Raw genomic sequence first — 21,980 nt, forward strand, 5'->3', positions numbered from 1 at the left:
AGAAATGCATTTGTTTTGTTATGTGATGTATGTATTATGACAGGGTTAAATAAAACCCAATGTGATGTAAGGTAAAGGTCTTTACTTGTATGTTGAGAAAAAAACTTTACTCTGGAATTCTTTCATATACACTGTGTATTCTTCTGATAGTACTAATGCTATAGAAGAAGAATATTTACTTGCACAAAAACAGGCAGAACTTTTGTCTGACCCTACAAACCCCTGGCTACATTCACCATGGGGAACAACAACTGAGGAAGTCCATCAGGTGAAAAGGCTGGGGTAAATCACAGGGTTTGGAGAAGATAGAAGAAGAAGGGAGAGGAAGAGGAAGAGCTGTGACAGAACTGACAAGTGTGATGGCTACCCTTGTATGTAAAAAAATAAAAAGTGCACATCAAACATCACACAAAGTATAAAATCCTATCCTTTTTTTGCTGCCAAAACATTAATGGGAAATCCAAATCCAGCATCACAACACTGGACTTGGTCTTTCAGACACTGGGCAATATTTGTTACAAATATATTATTATTATAATAACATAATAAAATAATAACAATCATATATATAATAATATAAATATATTATTTCCCAGAGAGGTGAAATGAACTCTGACGAGAAAAAAATGGCCAGGACCTCCATGCTTTATCTGAGGATGATGTACAATGCTCTCACCTACAGATAAAACAAAGATCGCCAACATGACACATCATCATCTGTTTTGTGTATCAGCATCTTTACAGATTACTTAACAGATCTCATTTCATAAACAAAATCATTTTAAAGTCTACATTTGAAACTTGTTTCTTTTCATCTGTCAGATTGAAAGCATTATGATACCCAGAGATCCTGGTAAACATCAGCTGAGTTTCTGATTAACTGCAGCAGAGAAGTCCATATACCTGGCAGTTGGATTGCTGGGAAACAAGGAAGTGCAATGACGATGTATGAAGTTGTTTGGATGAGCGGAAATGTATAAAATACCTTATAAACAACGTTACTTCTACAACCTTGATTTGCTTCTTCTGCTTCATTTAAAATACAAATACCCTGTTTTATGGTTTTATCAGGGGAATCCATAAATAGATGAATACACATTTTCTAACTGGCAAAAAATATGGTGGACAGATAACAAGGTACAACTACTGAATATGGTTCCATAATTATGAACAGAGCACGCTCTACTTTAGAGGGATATTCTAACATCTTCAATAGTCTGGTTTGCTGTTTTACCAGGAGTTAGATGAAAATATTGGTATGAATTTCTCATTGTCTGTTCAGAGATGAATCCACAGTGTGTTTCCTCATTCTTTTTACTGACTCACCACCTGTTTAATGTCACAGGGCATTCCTTCCACACTGAAGTCACACCTTCGACTGAGCATGTGGTTAACCTGGAGCCTGTGGGGCCCCTGAGGTTCTGGGCCCCATGGTTATTAAAAAAGATCAATTGAAAAGGTCCAGGAGGAGCCGAGTGATAAAAAAAATGAGTGTATGAATTATAAATAGAAGTTTGGATACATGTGTAAAATAAATTTTATTGTATCTGTTTCAAAGCATCTGAAATGTTCAAATAGTGACACCTCCTGGCCAAACATTGGTATTGTTTTTGAATGGAAGCAGTTGAGTCAACCAAGCACTTTATTAGGGACGCCTGTGCAATCTAATGCAATCCAATACAAGAACTCTGCCATAAATTCTTCTTTTGAACAGAATATTAGGAACACTTTACAATCTAATGCACTCCAGTACACCAACACCACCCACTACAACCTCAATGATAAACATAAAGTACAATTATCACCTTTCTGAAAATGTCTACAAAAACTGAAAATGTATAAGTTTCATAAAAGTAGAATTTAATGCAGAGCTGTTGTATTGGATTGGTTATGATTGCACAGGTGTTCCTAATAAAGTGAGTATAAGTGAAAACTGATGATATCATCCTGAAGACTTTGTTCAATAAAGGATTTGATGCTGTTTGAGGATAAATTTCCTTTAAATATGGTTCAGACATTCATGTTCTGCTTCTAGATGAACTTTGATAACTTTGGTGATGTCCTGACTGTAGCGCCAACATCAGAACAAACTTTTTTTTGTCCTATCTAATATCAGTAAAAGTGATGCCAAAGTGCAGCTGCTATATGGCTTAGACTTTTGACCGACTACACCTGTGCTATCAATACCTGATTCAACAGGTGTTTCCTCATTCTTTTTACTGACTCACCACCTGTTTAATGTCACAGGGCATTCCTTCCACACTGAAGTCACACCTTCGACTGAGCATGTGGTTAACCTGGAGCCTGTGGGGCCCCTGAGGTTCTGGGCCCCATGGTTATTAAAAAAGATCAATTGAAAAGGTCCAGGAGGAGCCGAGTGATAAAAAAAAATGAGTGTATGAATTATAAATAGAAGTTTGGATACATGTGTAAAATAAATTTTATTGTATCTGTTTCAAAGCATCTGAAATGTTCAAATAGTGACACCTCCTGGCCAAACATCGGTATTGTTTTTGAATGGAAGCAGTTGAGTCAACCAAGCACTTTATTAGGGACGCCTGTGCAATCTAACGTAATCCAATACAAAAACTCTGCCATAAATTCTCCTTTTGACCAGAATATTATGAACACTTTACAATCTAATGCACTCCAGTACACCAACACCACCCACTACAACCTCAATGATAAACATAAAGTACAATTATCACCTTTCTGAAAATGTCTACAAAAACTGAAAATGTATAAGCTTCATAAAAGTAGAATTTAATGCAGAGCTGTTGTATTGGATTGGTTATGATTGCACAGGTGTTCCTAATAAAGTGAGTATAAGTGAAAACTGATGATATCATCCTGAAGACTTTGTTCAATAAAGGTTCTGATGCTGTTTGAGGATAAATAAGAACTTATTAATCAAAAGAACAAAGCCAGAAACCAGAGAAGACATCAAGAAGAACAAAAATATTTCCATTCCAACTAAATGGCTTGAAATGCTTCTATATAGAGTTTTTCCCCCTTAAGGGGAACATTTTGTCTGGTTGTGTCTGTAGTGAAAATATTTTAGACTAAAATGCCCAATAGATGGCGCAAAGCAGTCATGTATGATGCTGTTGATCAGCTTTATTGAAATGTAGGTGTTGCACATCCTTAAGTGCTTCAGGAAGTAATAATTCATTGAGGTTTTACACACACACACACACACACACACACACACACACACACACACATAAACACACACAAAAAAACATAATACACTCATTGCCTGAGAGACTGTCCCAAATGTTGGAGAGCTGAAACAGGAATCACGTATAAAGCTTTGTGTTTGTGTTTGTGCTTCAAGTCTAAGTCTGTTAACTGGCTAAAGGTCAACCCTCCCAGTAGATAAATGTAACAGGAAGCTGTGAGACTTCCAGGAGCACTTAGATAAATAGTCTTTATAGGGTGTTGACAACAGTAAATCGTGTGAATGAACATGTTGGCGGTGCAAATGTTGTGATTTATGATGATATTCTCTATACCAGACAATAACTGTTGGTTAACTCTGTATCCCAGTTAATCAACTTAAAACAAGTTAATTAAATCTAGTTTACAAACTGGTTTTCATGCACAAACAAGTCTGTTTTTACTGTATATGTGTTATTCATTGTATGACTACAATAATTGGGTTTTTAGGTTCTAGGAATGGCAGTGTTGGTCCACTTCTGTGATCCAGGATAAAATAACTCAAAAACTAACAGATGGATGTGTCACCGTGATATTCTGGACAGACATTTGTGGCTCTTGATGATCCTCTGACTCTTTATCTTGCACCATCATGAGGTTCACATTTGTAGATTCAATGTCATAAGAACTATTGCATGAAATTGGCATAAAGTTTTCGACACAAATTAAGATGAATTGTAATAACTTTGTTGATTCCTTAACTTTTCATTGAATACTTGGGTTTAACTTAAAATGTATTCAGCTCAGCTGTGTTTAGCTAAATGTTAGCAGACTAACAGTGAACATGGTGAATATTATATCTGCTAGACAGCAGCATGTTAGCATTGTCATATGTGCGCATGTTAGCATGCTGATGCTGATGTATCAGATGTCAGAGTAAAGTCATAAACAGCTCCATTAATTAGTCCATACTGTGACATTTTGTCTACATGGCTGATGATGCCTCTGAAATCTATCTGTCAGCTCTAAAATGTCTTTTTTGTCAGTAAAAATGTATGATAGAGCTGCCTGCTGCTGCTTGAAAGAGAGCAGATAAGAGTCCAGCTATGAGGTATGATGATGCCATATGCACATTACATTCTTTTAATTTGATTTATTTTAAGTAACATCTGATGTGTGTTTATTGTTGTTAGGCAGTGAAACTAACCTGTAAAACCATCAGCTGATGAAGGATAATGCTAACATTAGTTAGCTAACATTGTTAGCATCCTATTTTGTAAACACGGTTACCATCTGACGCAGCATGACGTTAGTTACTAACTTATCTAACGCAGGATCCTGGTGTCTAGTTACTTAGCTTGGTGACTTCCTGTTTGCTCAACTAAAACATTTTTAATTGTTTATTCTCAGATGTTGTTACGTAGCTGTGATATACGGTTTTATTCTGAGGCGGTGTTATGTAGCTGTGATATGAGGTTTTCGGAGATGCTGCAGTAATGAGTAGAGGTGTCTCTGAGGTCCTCTCATATCTGACATTAGCTGCATTTGTTCTATATCAAACAGTTAATGATTGACTTTCACCATATTCTCCTGCATAATAGCATATGTATGACATTGCACTGTTATGTAAAATAAAGAGTTACTCTCAAAAAGGACAGACACATATTTGCAGTTTCAAGCTTTCTGTGTAACTTTGAAACCATCTCAGGAGCAAGTAGAGATGTCAGGAAACAGCTAATCAACACAAAAAAAACAGTGAAATGGGCAGTTAATATTCTGAGAGACTTCCTTGCACAAAAACAAATGGACTGTAACTGAAAACTATACCGCCAATGCTCTGAATGAGACCCTGTGGGGGTTTTATGCAGCTGTCCAGTCCACCAAAGCAGAGGAGAGTACAGCGTTGCCAACCTAAAGAGTCTGAGGGCAGGTATTAACCGTCTTTTAACTGAATTCAATGTCATGACTGACACCAGATTCAAGACCAGTAATGCAGTGTTTAAAGCCATACTTAAACGTTATAGGAAAAGCGGTAAAGATACCAGCCTCGACCATCCCTGTACCTCTGAGTCAGACCTTGAACTCATTAGAAATTCCATTGTCTTCCAATACACCCCTCGGTCTGGTCAGAAAAGTCTGGTTTGACATCCAACTATGTTTGGCTCGGCATGGCAGGGAGGGCAACTGGCAGTTATCCAAGGCATCTTTCATACTTCAGAGAGACGAGGATGGAGTCGAACATGTCAGCCTGGTGCACAATCCACAAGCTAAGAGTCATAAAGACAAAGAGGTTTTATGTTTGCCAGGCCCAAGGATCCGCTGGGTCCGGTCGCAAAATTCAAGTTAAATATTTCCAAATGTCCATCAGATGCCAAATCTTTCTATCTCCACCCGAAGCACGCCGTGACCTCCAACATGTGGTACAGCCAGGAACCTCCACTGTCCACTACCTCAGGAACATGATGAAAAAGATCAGCGAAAAGGTGATCACGCTTAAAGTCTATTGGCTAATAAAGAAATGACAGTCTGATAATTTTGTATGACACTAAATAATGTTTTCTCCCTCCATCCCCAAAAGATAATAAGTATCCTTATTATTCTCCCTTTCAGGTGGGTCTTTCACGGGTCTACACAAACCACAGCCTCCGAAGCACTGCTATAGGCCAGCTCTCGGACGCTGGCCTGGAGAGCCACCAGATAATGTCTGTGACAGGCCATCGCTGTGAGGGCAGCTGGCAGGCTTACTGGGCTCTGTCACTGCAAGAGAGATGAGAATGGAGCCATGTCTTGTCTTCTTCCAATGCCCTGACAAGTAGTGCCTGTCATGGCCAGTCCTGAGCTGAAAAACACCCTCCTTCAAAGGCTGCTATGCTGGATTTGCCTATATCACTATCAAACTTTACAATAATTGGAAAAGTTGAATTTAATTTGAAATAAGACAGCTACTGTAGGTAGCACATAGTTGATAGCTGATGCAAATTGTTAATTCAGTCTGTTTTCTATTCATATGATTTCCATTGGCTACAATCTGTAGAGTGGAATTAATTGTTGACATGTGTTTTTGCAATAAAAACACGAATTACTACCTGTGGTTTTTAATTATTTAAAACAAAATTGTTCGACAAGCCCATGACTACAACATGAAAAAGCACAATACATCCAGTCAGCCCACTGTATGAGCAATATAGGTTAGGCCTAAATTTTGCAAGTCTCATAAAAACGGTCCTGTTAATACAATATATCTAGTCTGGCCTACAAACCTCTGCTGACATTGGCCTCAGCTGGCTTTGGATACCTCGACTTTGGAATTAAATTAAATGAAAAAAAATCTGAATATCTTATTTACAACACTGAGTGCAGTCCTTCAGTGCTTCATAGCTCATAGCTGAACCAAAGGCTTCTACAAGCTGAGTGGACAAGAAAAATATCCTGTTGCTAAATCTTATCCAAGGTGCTTCCTGTTTACCAGAATAATTAACTACATTTCCATTGCATGAGAACCTTATGAGATTAGTGTCACTGGCGTTACACGGGAAACAGAGTTATGTCTTGTGAAAAGATTTTGATTGCAAAATGCATGAAAACATAAATAGTGGTGTTAATTTATTTGTTCTCTGTGAAGTGACCATGGTATAAGATAATACCCGACGAGGTGTCCATAATCAGGCATTAATGGACATAAATTCCTGATATCAAAATTTTGTTGAGTGGACAACGTGAACAACACATGTAACAACCTTAGCAACAACCTTAGCATTCAAGGCTACAGAGCAGACGCACTTTAATTGACATGTGTAATGAGCTGACATCAGCTTGTCAGCAGGGTAGAAAAGACTGCTGCAACACGAATTGTTCAGAGCAAGATGAAGTTTTGGACCTTTGAACACATTTAACATCCAACATCATAACAGGATATAAATGACAGACAATCACCCTGCTACATCATGAGAGAGGTGAACAATAGAAATAACATATTAAAGAAAACACTGATCTGCAACAAAATTCATACATTTTGCAAACTCTATAGAGCTGTGTTCAAAACCTTTAAGAAGTAATCAACTCAGGCTGTAAACAGATGTCAGCATTTTATTAAATATTAAATTATAAAAACATTCTTTAGAAAGTTATGATTTCATTCTGTGCTGTCAGTAAATGTCACCACAAATCTCCATAGGACAGTTTGCTGATGATCTTTTTGCTTCTCATCTGTACGAGACCTACATGACAGTCAACCTCGTCATAAAATAGACCACTCTCTTCACCAAAAACCACAAACCTGTTGTCAGCCACAAGACAATTAATTTGTCATGGACTGAGCCAGGCCACTTTGCTTCTAAATTACTAATTATGCAGTCAGCATCAAAGATCATCTGAAACAATAAGATGTTGCCTATTAAGGTCAATTAATGCACAGAATTAATTTATGTAGTTGACAGTAACCATAAGTTATTCTTACCTGAACAGTGATACTGTGGAAGGATTTCACATGACATTAGGGAAGCTGTAACACAAAATAATGAGTATCCTACTGTGACTGTTCTAATGTAACACTGTTTTTGTAATCTGTAATTCATGTTACCGGCAATCTTATAGAATTCCTCTTTAATGTAGCAAATTCTTCTGTGGCCAGGGAAGGTGATGCAGATGTGTGCCAATGTTTTTAATGCCAAATACACATTTCTGATGGAGCGGCAAATAATGCCTTCATTCAGATTTTCAGTATCTCCAAACGAATATAAGAACATGCCACCTGCAAAGAAACATAGTGCAACACAGATCATCTGTGGGATGTTGAGGGCGTGGCTCCGTGCTGTGCAGTGCTGAATTTAGGGACCCCACAGTCTGCACAAGTAACAGATGCCATCACCGGAAAATCAAGACCTCTCATGCAAGTAGTTTCGGGAAATGCCAACAGGTCCGACCTGTCCCGAAACTCTCTCTCACGTTGGAAAGCTCTTCTCAGTATTAATGCTTCTTCATCTAACACGTCATCCAAAAAAGAGCATGCCATTGTGAAGGAAGAAACACACATGAATGGGACTTTATGTATTGTCCTTGTGACTGACTTCATTGAAACCACCTTTGCAACTTCATTAACCATTTCTAATCATCTCAACAACTGCAATAATACACATATCCATCAAACCTCTGACAGCAATATGAACAGCAGTCTTCATAAACACGATATAACAATAGGCCTAACAGTAATAATGACTCACATGAATGATTATAAAAAATGATAATGGTTACTATTAAAATAATAACAGTAGGCCTACTTAACTGAATGACAATGTATCTGTGGTATTTTAATGCAGGCTATTTAAAACGAGGAAAAATACATACAGAAGACCATGGAAAAATTGTAAAACACATTTATTTGCGATCAGAGTGACAGCTGACTGAACTGATAAGGCACCAGGATCAAGCAAGCCTGGCTGTTAGCCTGGTCTGGAGCAGTTTTGTGCAGTAGCCCTCTGGTCAGCCAGGTGTTGTAAGGTTTCACTAACACAGGCCTACCACAGAAGTGGAATATAAACACCAACCAGAATAAAGGAGGATTATGTAAAATGTAAAAGACATAACATCACTGTTAAACTGTTAAAATACTGTAATGCCCAAAGGCGTTTATCCCATGTGGAGAGGACGTCTCTTTAGGACGTCTGCTCTCAACTAAAGCTCTCCCTTAAAGACAAAATTAAGCATTTTTATATAAAAAAATAAAAAAACTTCACATGCATATATGTAGATGTATTTTAAGGGTTTCTGAAGTCGGGTCCTTTTATTGGACATGGAAAAGACAACACCCTGTGACCGTCTGCTCAGAACAGTTTTTCAATCACAATCAGGATCTGATATTCATTAAAAGGAGAAATTGACACTTACACAAGCATATCTGTATTGCAAACATGTGCACATGTCTGCTGAAAAGCAATTTCACTTGAATTTCATGATTTCAGTTTTATTTTTATTATTTCATGATCACATTTTTGTTTTTCAGTACTGGAGGTTAGAATATAACAGCAAATCATCAGTCTCTACATACATCTGTAATACTGGACATAGATTATTCTAACATAAACATTAATCTAACACGAAGCTCTTGTTTATCCATGTATATATTATGATGTTCATCAACTGCCCGACAAGGGCTGTTCTTTGCTCCTCCACTCTTTAAGGTTTCGAGTCCTCCCTCCCCCCACCCTGGATAGCACACACGTAAGACAAGCCAAAAAAGGGATCGAAAATTTAAATTATTTCAGTTTGATTTCATGTTGCTGTTCTTGCCATCAGGGCCACTTTTGGCCGTAGTGGGGCACTTAAGACTTAATACTCATATACTCATATATTTGATGATGATGATGCTGAAACATAATCATCTGAAGATCATTTTAGCCCAAAATGTTGATTTAGAACAGCATGTATTGTTGTCTGTGGGTTTGGTTTGACATTTGACCCAGAATTTTGATGTATTTTGTTTTTTTTTTATTTATAAACTCTGGCACCCCATTCTTATATATGATTTACATCTGTTTTGCATCATGAATGTCAATTGGCTGTTGCTTTGGAATGAGTGGATTATGAATCATATAACTTGATCTGATTGACAAAGACTGTGCCATCCAGTTTTCAACAGCATCAAAGGAACAAATGAACGTCTTCTTGAAAGGTTTAATAAGGTTAATGAAAGGCTTTGGAAAACATGTATTTTAGTTGCTTGCAGTAGAAATTTTCAGTTTCTCGTGCTCCTCTGTTGTCAGCTCCCTCAGTAGTTATCACTGCAATTGCTGCATCCCATCTATGGACCACCTGCCTTGTCTTTTCTGTGAAAATGCAGAAAAATTGGTTTATATCACACTTTGTTTACACAGTTAAATAACTACAATAAAAAAGGTTTTTGACTTACATATCTCCTCACAGCCCATACTGCAACGCCGGCAATAATGCCCACAATTCCAACACCAAACACAATGATAAAAACTTTGCCAACACCACTGTTTTCATGACCTGAAAGAATGTATGCAATATGTTGACATGAGAAGCATCAATATCTGTGCTCTGTCTAACTTAATCAACTTAAGAAAGTTATTTTCAAAGCGTGTCAAATGTTAACAATGAATCTTGAATGATTTTGTACAGTCAAAACTCAAAGAATACAACATTAGGTGCTTAATGGAATTGTAAAGAAGATATTCTAATGTTTCCTAGAGCAGAGGTGAAATTGTATATTTACTCATTGTAGTAGTAAATACTTACTGTATATGGACTCATCTAGCTCCTTCGTCCTGTTGCTCTGAACTTCTGTTTCATTTTCAGGGACTGTATAAACAGGTGGCAAAATGAGAGCGAAATTCAGACTCAAGACATTAAAGGATTTCACTGCAAAACACCATATGTCCATTTTAGCACAGGGATATCTAATGCTCTCAGTAAACCCAATGTTTAGGCTTATGCTATCATCAGAGGCAACTGAAAGACTCAGGGAAGGCCTTGCCAGTTACTGTGGCAGAGGTCAATGAGGTAGTTCAATAGCCCCAGTGGCAAGATACCAGTGATGGATGAGATTTTCTCTGAGATGGATAACTTCTTGGTCGACACTTCTAACAATGGCACAGGTGGAGCAGAGTGCCTGTTAACTAGCAGAAAGCTAATGACCAGGTGCTTTGTGTGATCAGGGCCGTAGTCAGGGTTTCTGTTTCGATTTAGAGTCAAGTGTGAAGTGGCTCAGATACAAGTCAGCACCTGCAGAGAGGCAATCAGGGCATTGACCTGCATTAAGGTAACTTGGTTACAGTCAGCTTTTACCGGTAAGCTGATTCATTAAATGTCATGTAAACGAGAAACTTGGTTTCCCAATCGGGGTAGGGGATTAGAGAAACCCGATTTCCTCAGGTAGATTTCTCCTGGATAATGCAGATTTCTGATATGTATACATGTAACCAGGTTTGTAATCAGCTTTTTACACATGACCATGTGCAGGACAAACACTTCAGACAGGGCAAGACAACAAGCTCTTAATGGCATAAGATGTAGTGTTGGTGAGGAACTGATGATTGCTTGAGTTCTTCTATGATTCACTTACTGGAGGGAGCGATGGTTGTACTTTGTGGGGCAGTTGGTGTGTTTGTCGTAGTTGTCGGCAGCATTGTGGTGGTTGGTTCTGCAAGTATCACAAACAAAAATAATTGAAACATAAAATAATTGTGAAAAGCAGCAAAGGAAATGTAAATATGAATTTATGATTGGTTGAGCTGCTCTATAATTCACTTAATGAAGGGAGCAATGGTTGTACTTTGTGGGGTAGTTGGTGTGTTTGTTGTAGTTGTCGGCAGCATTGTGGTGGTTGGTTCTGCAAGTATAACAAACATAAAAAAATAATTGTGAAAAGCAGCAAATGAAATGGAAATAAACATCAACGTGATCTACTCACCGTTTCTAACGTTTACAATCACACATCGAAGCTCTGAGTGATACTTGTTCAGGCTGAAAAATTAAATCAAGAGCGTTTTTTTAAACAAAATTAAATATTTGCACAAAATAAAACCAGGAAAATGCTGCTTTGTTAATAGGCATCATTTCAACAGTTTGAATCTTGTACATCACAGAAATACTGATTAATGTACCTCCAAAAAATACTTTTACTTGTACTAGTATTAAGTTAAAGATTTGCCACTGTGAGAATAAGGAATTATGATGCACTCTTCATACTTACATTTTCATATTACACTTTAGCAAAACTATGCATATAATTTTAATTACATTAGATTAGTACAGGGGCAACAGACTGACTTGTTCACTGCCTGGACTACAAAGCAGATGGGATGGTTTTCTCCATTTTCCTTCTCTGATGTAGTCCAGTTCAAGAGGAACTGTCCCTCTAATCCAGTCTGCTTTACCATGCCGTGCGGCCCACTGAAGAAAAGCTGTGAAACCCTTTAAAAACACAAGACACAGCATTCAGAGATAAATTAGACTGTGAAAGAAAACAACAAATGTTACGACTTGAAACAAATAATCAACAACACAATATTGGCTACATTAAAACATACTACTGTATTAATACTACACTGAACAAAAATATAAATGCAACACTTTTGTTTTTGCTCCCATTTTTCAGTTGAAATAGTTGAAATAGAGTTGAAATAAAAGATCTAAGACTTTTTGTATGCACACAAAGGGCTTATTCCTCTCAAATTTTGTTCACAAATTTGTTTAAATCTATGTTAGTGAGCACCTCTCTGCCTAGATCAGGGGTGTCAAACATACAGCTCGTGGGTCAGATCAGGCCGGATCAATTAAAGAAACTGCTGTTCTAAATGTGTCCACTGGATGTCGCAATAGCAATTCTGTTAAGCAAGCAAACCCAACATGCTGTGGACATGAAGCGGTTCAAAGATAAAATTACAGGAGTATTGCGGGAGTTTGAGCAACGCTTTGGTGAACTGGAGAAAGACTTCACAGTTTTTTGCTCGACATTCACCGTGAATGCCTCTGATCTGCCTGTCAACATCCAACTTGAAATAATAGACATGCAGTGTGACTCAGATTTGAAGGGCAAATTTGCTGCAGCTGGCTTGGACACATTTTATCGGTATCTATTGCCAGGTCACCCCAACTTGACAGCCCTTGCTGCAAAAGTGTTGTGTATGTTTGGAACCACATATCTTTGTGAACAGGTTTTCTCTGCAATGAACATCAATAAAACAAAGCTGCCCTCAAGGCTCACGCACAAGCACTTGAATAACATCCTGAAATTGGCTGCCACTCAGGATGTGACGCCTGATATTGATGCACTTGTGAAAGCTTAAAGATCCCAGGTTTCAGGAGCAAAATAAACAATAGGTGACCCCACTTAAAATGTTGCATGAGACACTGCACCCTGATATAGTTCTGTGAAAATGATTGTCTTCTGTGGAAATTTAACAAAAGTGAACAATGTGTGATTTTCTGTAATAATATTAGTCACTTCAGAGATACTGTAACAAGATCCTGAGGCCCATTGTTGTGCTATTTATCCACCGCCATTGCCTCATGTTGCAGCATGATAATGCATGGCCCTATGTTGCAAGGATCTGTACACAATTCCTGGAAATTCTTGCATGAAAACAGATTTGTGTATCAGAACTTTGTTTTTTCTTCTTTCCTCTCCCATTAATCATCTCACGACCCCTCAGATTTATCTGGTGACCCTTTGGAGGGGCCCGACCCCTAGGTTGGGAACCACTGGACTAAACTAGCTAATTTTATATTAAGTAGTTGAAACTACCTCCACCTCCAGCAGCTACAACAGTAACATGCTGCTCTAACACTGATGCTTCACTATTAAAAATCTAATGATGTCATATATAATAATATATCAGTCAGAGGGACCAAACCACTACTTTTACTGCAATACTTTAACTACATCAAGCTCATAATACTTATGTACTTTTACTTGATTTTTCATGCAGGTCTTTTACTTGTAATGGAGTATTTTTACATCGCTGTATTGGTATTTTTACTCAAATTAAGGATCAGAATACTTCTTCCACCACTGACATTACTCATACTGAAACACAATATTATTTTGCTTTTATCATTTGTGAGATTCTGTTTACTTACACCTTAAAAAGTGAGAGTCCTCAGACTCACTCTACACACTGCATGTGGCAAATAAAAGCAGTATGGCCTTAATCTGGTGTAATACATGTCTTCATATGAATATGTTTAACATGTCATTCCAATTCATAATATTACACCTTTAACAATACTTCACAATTAGTATATCTTATAAAAAAAAAAGCATGTGTGAATTTATGATGCCATTTTTTTACACATGTATCACATACAGGCACATGTTGTTTTCAGACATTCCACTTATAATAAATTCACATGATACAGGGATTCAGGGAATTTCATGTATTTCACATGTCTAACATAAGATATCTTGCGATAAATAATCCTGCTACATATAAAACAAATGTGGGTTACCACATGTTAAACAGCATTTCGTATGTGATGGATTTTCATACTATAAATGGTATTTTTTGTGAATTTGTAAATGGAATGAAATGAAAATGTGAATTTCATGTGTGATTTTTGTTTTGTCTTCAGTCCACATTCTCCTTTTTTTGTTTGATTTTTTAGTTAGACATGATATCTCAGCAAAAAGCATAGAAAGGTGCTTGTTACATGCTTGGGTTGGTGTACAAAGCATGTGACTTTGCCACCAGGGACCGGATTCCTGTCCCATGCTTCGAGTCACAGTGTATTTTTAGCCTTTAATGTTTTGGTTTTACTTTTCACTCACTGGGACTTTGTTGCCTCTGCCTTGATGTTAATTTCCAGGGGCTGGTTGACATATGCGATCAGCTGCGCACCTTTGGCTGGAGTTGGAGGCAGAAACCTGGGCAGATACTTTCCCTCTGTGCAGCATGGCACAGCAGTGTCCACTGAAATTGAGATAATCCAGGTGAAACAGGTGCGGACTATGTGTAGCACATTTATTTTTTGTGAGTGAAATGAAAGTTATTGAGTAGGTTTGTTTTCCTGCTAAGTAAATAAACTCTGTCTTCACTGAAAAAAAGTAGAGTGAGAGATATCCTACCCATTAAAACAAATCTGATCGGTATTTTGCTGAGAGCATCACAGGGAGTTCTTGTTTCCACACCATCACTTTGAAAGAGGGAGATAGTGTGGCGGGGGAAGTCCTCCATCTCCAGCTGTACCGCATACGGACCTTCATTACTGCTGCTGGTGGAGTGAAATGATAAAGTACAAGTCTGAAAAGAGAGAAAATAGACAAACCATTGTCAGTCAATATAAGTTGTCTTTGTTTTGTACACATGATGACATCATTTCTGAAATGGTTTATATCCATTTTATAGTAAATCTTTTACCATCTGGCTCCTATTTTACAAACATCCACCTTCAGTCTCATTGTTCATTGTCAGGGAAGCATAAATGCAAAGACACGACGGCTTGCAGGTTTCACGGTTAAAGAAGAAAGTTAATGTAGTGTCAAGGTTCTCACTCTAACGTCTGTTCAGCACCAAAATCACTTCTGGACGCTGTTACCCTTATCACACCTGGGCCACCAGGTTAATTGATAAGCCCCGCCCACTACCAGCCAGCCAAAAGGAGAGAAGGAACTACTAATGATTACTAAAGAGCAAACTGCCCAACCTAACAGTATTGTAAAATCCTAATCTGATAAGTAACTATTAATTATAGTTATGAATTAATATAGTGGAATAAAAAGTAAAATACTTCCTTTTGAAATATATTATGGTAGAAGTACCTCACACTTGTTGTTAAGTACAATACTTCAGTAAATGTATATAGTTAATTTCCACTGATGTGTATACCACCAGATGTCATCAAAGAGCCATAAGTTTAATAAATAATACAAGAATATACATATATGTACCATGGTTTCCAATCTTAAAATGTCACATATAGTGCAGAGTGATTAATGCTGCAAATAACCTGAAAGTCTTGTAAATTTACAATCCATGATGTAAAAAAAAACAACTCACTGGTGAAATGGTCAGAACAGACGGTGGTGTGCAGGGATTACATTCTTCTGCTGCTGTATTTCCATATCTGCATTTCACCTCGTCTCCATCAGCGTCAAAGGCCAACAGGTTGTAGTCTCGCTGACAGTTTGAAGGAACTCTAGCAAAGTAGTGAGAGACAGAGACATCAGAGGCAGCACAGTGTGTAACCTACTCACTTTGATAATGCAATGATTACAATGACCAAGCTTAAAATCACTTAAAGTATCTTGTCCAAAGTCACCCCAGGAAAGTATCATAATTGAAAAGAAAATGATTTGATGATGATGATATTTGATTTAATTAGCCCCAAAAGTCTGAAAAAGAAGATAAAGATATATCGTTTACATAGACTTTGATTCAGCATGTATGCTCTCACTGCTAAATGTGTTCTCTGTGAATAAAGGTCCGAAAATCTGATTAGGCCTATGTAGCTTAAGTGCATTTGCATTCTTGATTTTGACATTTTGTCACCTCACATTCCTCATCAATAAAAGACCTTGTTACAAACACATCAGTTGTGAACAGAGTTGTTGCCTCCCCTGTATTTCCTTAAAGGACAGGTTCACAATTTTTCAAGTCTTAAAACAACAGTTAGGGGTGTCCATATGAACACTGAAAGAGGTTTTGCACAAAATGCATTTAAGAGTTTGAGCTTATATGAGGCTTCAGCAGTCTGAGTTAGTCATATCAAGTGGATATCTGCCACATTTACAGTCTTTTTAGCATCAAATTCTCTCTTTGTGTTTCCTCAGACAGTGTTTCCCTGCGGTGGAAGTATAGTAATATAGTATAGTAACAAAAAGAGAGACTGGCACTAAAAAGACTGTAACGTTGAAAGATATCTACTTGATTTGACTCATTTGGACGCTGAAGCTTCATATTAGCTTATGAAGGAATCTTCTAATGGTCAGTATGAACAGGAGGAATGATTACAGCAAGAAAAAGACAGGTTTCACTGTTCATTTGGGTTCCTGACTGTTGATTTAATACAAAAATGAAAAATTGTGAACCTGTCCTTCAGATGATGCACTTCCTTGAGTATAATTCCAATATGCAGAGACATTATGACTGCAATTAATGTCTTTTTGACAAAGCTCACTTTGTTATTCCTATTATCATGTGAAACACTAAGGATTATGTGGTGTTTATAGGTTGTCATTAATGACTTTTGGGAACTTTTGGGTTCCTGGGTTGTTGGGAATTTTATGGGAATTTATTATCGTCATTGAGACTATGGATCACTATCCTCAGCAGTTGGTAGAGAGCAAAAACAGAGTGAATATTGGACTTACATTCAACAGGTGGACAGAAACACGACTCCAAATGAATGATAATGTTGCTCCATTACTGCTGGATGTGGAAATGGGCAACTGTTTTTGTTTGTTTGTTGCTTTTTTTTGCCCTCTAGTGAGCTCTACTAAGCTTTAAACTTAAAAAAAGGTTTAAGTTTATTTGAGATTCAACCATCACATGATGCTATTTTTTTAATAGATTAACATTTTATTTTTTGTTAGTATTACTTTTTTGAGTGATATGTGTTCCTTGCAAAGTAACATGTTTCCTGGTTTTTGCTGTGAGGCAACATCACTTTGTGCCATAAAGTTATCAAACAGCTTTTACTCCAGGTCTGATGAGATAACGGGCAGTGTGCAGCCTGCCTGAGTCATTCTTATTTATTCACAGATATTATACGGATGTATAACAAAACTGAAAGCAGTGAAGAGGTTTACCGCAGGATTGGCAGGATGGTGGTCTGAGGCGAACTGTTGGGTTGGCCCATGTCGGACCGAATCCTCAGGTCCACCTTGGTTACAGCCCTCCAGCCACTGATGCCATTTTTGAGACCACTCATCCAGTCGCCACCTTCCAACCTTTGATGGAATTTCATTGGAGGTGATGAGGTTATTTTCTAAGCCTGAATAAATCTAGCAAAGTCTGTGATATAGTTCAGGTGGACAACTAGCACTGATACAGGCAAACATGAGTGTACCAATAGTTTGACCCTCAATGGATGACAAGGCTGATGGACTTGCATTGCTGATTGTCTGGTTGTGTGATGTACTGTGTGATATGATGTGTTACTAACCGGAGCTGAAACAGAGCATTGGTGGAAACCTGCCGAAACATGACTCCTTCCCTCTGACACCATATTTCAGCCTCCTGATCCACGATGTACAGTTCTACACTTTCAGTCCCACAGTCCCCGCTGACACATTTCCACGAGTCCTCATCTGTGCACGAGTGGAAGTTCAGCTTGTAGTGAAAGACCACCTGCAATATCATAACGATATGTCCTCTTATGACATTATAAATTACTCATATTGATGCAAGGATGGAAGGTGCTGTGTTCACCCCCTATAGGATTTTAAAGGAGGATGTAAAAGGTTTGTAGTTTGTTTTCTAGAGGAGAATGTGGGCTGAGCTCAGCTTGGATCCATGTCAGTTAAGCTGAATTTATACTTATGCATCAGAAGGTTTTGGCGAGGCAAGCGAGCCTATGCATGTAGTACATGCGCCTCAGAAATGTGACTACCCATCAGTGACTATGAGGATACCACATGGACAACACATGGCAGATTGAAGAAAGGCTCAGTAATCATCTCCCCTTAGGATCCAGCAAAGTCATCTCCACAGCGGACTCTCTGCTATCTCTATCACAAAGTGAATACAATTATGTAAACATCACTTCAGCTATTAATTATTGCTCATAATTGTACTACATACACCCCTATGCTCGTTCACCTACATGCAGCCTGAAGAAGCAGAATTAAAGCTTTAGGGTTCTGCCTAACCCAGCGTCAACTGGATCGTCATTTCTAAATTTCCCAAAAAATGACATCTGTTGACATTCAACTGACAAAGACCTCAAGCAGCCGTAGTTACAGTTACAAAATAACCCAAAAACTGCCATCAGATTCTGATTCAAATATTGCTAAAGTCCAATTTGTGCATGGAAGTATGTGATGTCAGCTTTTCCCACATGAGCCCCGCTTACTTTACCAATGATATGAGCACAGACAACAAAAAACAAAACCAAAAGTAAATACAGAAATTTTGGTGTTCATGGTGCTCACAATAAGAAGCTGATTGAGAAAATAAATTGTCAGTGCTTAATGTTTATTGTCATTACTGTTGTATCATTGTTGTGGACTCACTGCATACAATAGAATTACAGGATATAAATCTATCAACAAAAAAATATTTAAACTGATATTCCCTTATATTTCCCAAATGGGAGGTCACAATTTACAAGTCAATTTTAAGCAGAAGATTGATTGGTAATTTGTTACATCTTGTTTTATTTTGGTGTTTCCTGTTGATCCCTCTAGGTTGATGGGAAGGGTTAATGGGAAGTGAACACCTACCTATAAATCACTGGATTAAATTTCACCCAGTTTGGGTCAATATAGCACCAACACAACATTGGGTTAACTTTACCCAGCAGCAGTCTGTTACACACAACAAGCTTTACATAAAAACTACAAAACAATGTGCATATGACATTCAAAAGACACACAAGCTATTAACAATCAATAACAAACTGCGACATGTAAGTCTAAAATGAGTAGAGTAGATTATAACAAGCTTTAGTTTGGGTAAATAATCCAACAGTAACAGTAATAACTAAAACTGGGTCAAAACAACATCACCCCAGTACCGTGTTGGTACTATATTGATGCAAACTGGGTAAAATTATAACCCAGTGATTTTTAGTGTGTAGAACTTACACTTTATATATGTTTAAATAAGGCTTTGTGCTTCAGTGTCCATGCATTGTAATCTAACAAGGCTGGAAGGAGTTAAACAGTTCCACATATCAAATTGAAAAGATGTCACTGACGAATAATATTAGGTCAATAAGTGAAGTGACAGTTTTCCCAATATTGAGAAACTCCCTCCACTTTGCTGGACATGTTTATTTTATTATTTTGGCCACAGCAGAGAAAGGGAAGTAAAAGAAAACAGTACATGTACAGTAAACATTGCACTGTATAGATAATATTAAGAAAATATATATTTAAGTGTGTTTGGAGGCTTATATCACTTAATCTATCCAGTAAATTTGTTTTATATTACCTTTAAGGAAATGAAGGTATATTAAGATTAAAACTGACAGCAAGACAACAAAAAATGAGAACAGGAGAGACAAAAAATAAAGACTGAGAAAGTAAGAAAACAACATAAGGTAGTAATTAAGAAGTACAATAATATATTATATATATATATATATATATATATATATATATATATATATTATATAATATAATTAGCAACAGCAACCTTGAAACAAAATTTAGGATTTATATCTGCAAAATTAAATGCAATGAAAAGGCCTGACACTGTTATCTTTGTTGTGGTTGTACCTACCCTGACAGATTCATCATCTTGACACATCCTGAATTTGGGGGTGAAAGTCATCACTGTCCCATGGTAATGAGAAGCCTGGGAGCCACAGAGCAGCAGCAGAGGCAGCAGCAGGGTGACAGTCATAGTGATATATAATCGTCGCTCTATACAGACAAACACCATACAAACAGACTCTCTCGCTCTCTGACCTAATATATCTCTTCAAATCTGAAATCAAACAATTAACCCAAAAGGAAGCTGTAACAATAAAAAGGATTTTTTTTCATGGGAGGATCCCTGAAGTTTTGAAGTCCTCTTCCTCCTTTACTTTCCCAACTTCACCACCACCCCTGTACTAATGACAATTAAGAAGAGACAAAGCAAGGAAGTGAGTGGAAAAGAAGGTAGTTCAACGGCGTTCATTAAACGTCTTGAAAGACACAGTACCAATGATTTAGCACTGAAATAGCTATAATACAATATATCTACAGTGTATAGGAGATAAGATGATAACTGGCCAGAAGGGAGGAAATAAAGAGGAAGCAAGAGACAACAAGCTTACTTTCACATTTGAAACTGACAGATTACAGCAATTACTCACATGAGTGCAAGATTTCACATATCAGTTTTGATCATGTTACATGCAATGAGTGGCTGGTGAATCAATTTCATAGCACTGTGAAGCACTTTGTAAATGAGAGAAATTGTTCTCACAATGGGAAACTGTGGTGTGGGTACACCCAAAATCACAAATGTATTGGGACCTTAAGACAAAGTATTAAAGTACCCAAAAAAGAAAAGCAGCATGTGAGAAACTCGATATGAAATGGTGATGATTATTAGCTTTTTTTCAGTTTTATAGATTTGTAATGTGGGTAATTTACTCTTTACTTCCTTAGAGAAATTGAAAAAAATGTCAGGTGTGTAAAAGTCATTTTCGTCGCACCCTCATAAACTGAGAACCCTTTCTTCACATTAAAGTGTCAGTTTTGACTCCTCACAGAACCATCTCCTCACCTCCAGACTCTCCCAAACTGTGTGGGACGAATCCCAAGTGAAATATATGACACTTACTAAGAACTGCTACATTCTTTATCAACTCAAGTTTCAGATGATACTGCATTAATTATCATAATGAAACCTCATCAATTTGTTTGATGAGTTTGGACAACTCTATACATACACACACACCCACATTCCAAAGCACATCTTCCCCAGTTGTTTTTCACTCTGCTGTGACTTCAGATGAAGTAAGTCCAAACCTGTATCATAAGTTCAGTTAGGGCTTAGCTTGAATTTCTGTGTTCCTTAAAGCCAGAAGTTTGATTCAATGTTTCTTAAGTATATAACCATCTTGTAATCTATATATTATTAGTCACAAAGCAATGCCTGTCAACTGTATAATTAATTTGCAGTTGTTCACGTTGTATAATGGATAGCCTCATTTTTGGGGGTATTTCCTGATTTCATTGTTTTAATAGGTGCAATACAATTCAGCACACAAAAGTTTCCGCTTGTTCCATTATCCAACTTGTACAAAGATTATTGACAGAGGAAGTCAAACAGCTTGCCTTCCAAGTAAAAATTACATGTTTTGAAGCATGTTGGCTGCCACTCAATTTAATGAGAGCTACACTAAATAAATAAACAAATAGCCTAAATAATGAACATAATTCATAACTTCTTTTACAGATATTAACATTATATACAGGTGAGTCCAACTTTATGTTTGTGGTCTTGTTGTGTGCATGACTTTATCGAGGTAACCTCTCCAACCAAACACAGTTTAAATTGTTTACCAGCCTACCACTGTAGCTAACTGTTAGCTTCAAAGGATAACCAACGCTAGCAATGCTAATGGATTTGTGGATAAACTCCCTGCTGAAAAAACCAGCACAGACCGGCTTAAGTTGGTTGCTGGTTTTAGCTGGTCTTAGC

The 21,980-nt window shown here is 37.4% G+C and overlaps 1 protein-coding gene across 1 annotated transcript; it reads right to left on the bottom strand.

Moving 5' to 3' along the window:
* Positions 1-8,515: 8,515 nt before the first annotated feature.
* On the bottom strand, positions 8,516-20,313 carry LOC122974133. Its single transcript, XM_044342051.1, has 13 exons — positions 20,064-20,313; positions 17,782-17,966; positions 17,426-17,566; positions 15,675-15,813; positions 14,744-14,918; positions 14,447-14,588; positions 11,947-12,090; positions 11,588-11,640; positions 11,450-11,506; positions 11,240-11,317; positions 10,414-10,476; positions 10,064-10,164; positions 8,516-9,980 (listed from the first exon to the last, which is right to left on the bottom strand). Exons 1-13 carry the CDS (start codon positions 20,223-20,225, stop codon positions 9,933-9,935), a joined length of 1,488 nt encoding a protein of 495 aa, XP_044197986.1. The 5' UTR covers positions 20,226-20,313; the 3' UTR covers positions 8,516-9,932.
* Positions 20,314-21,980: the final 1,667 nt, after the last annotated feature.

This window comes from Thunnus albacares, chromosome 22, assembly GCF_914725855.1.
Source record: "Thunnus albacares chromosome 22, fThuAlb1.1, whole genome shotgun sequence".
Taxonomy (NCBI): domain Eukaryota; kingdom Metazoa; phylum Chordata; class Actinopteri; order Scombriformes; family Scombridae; genus Thunnus; species Thunnus albacares.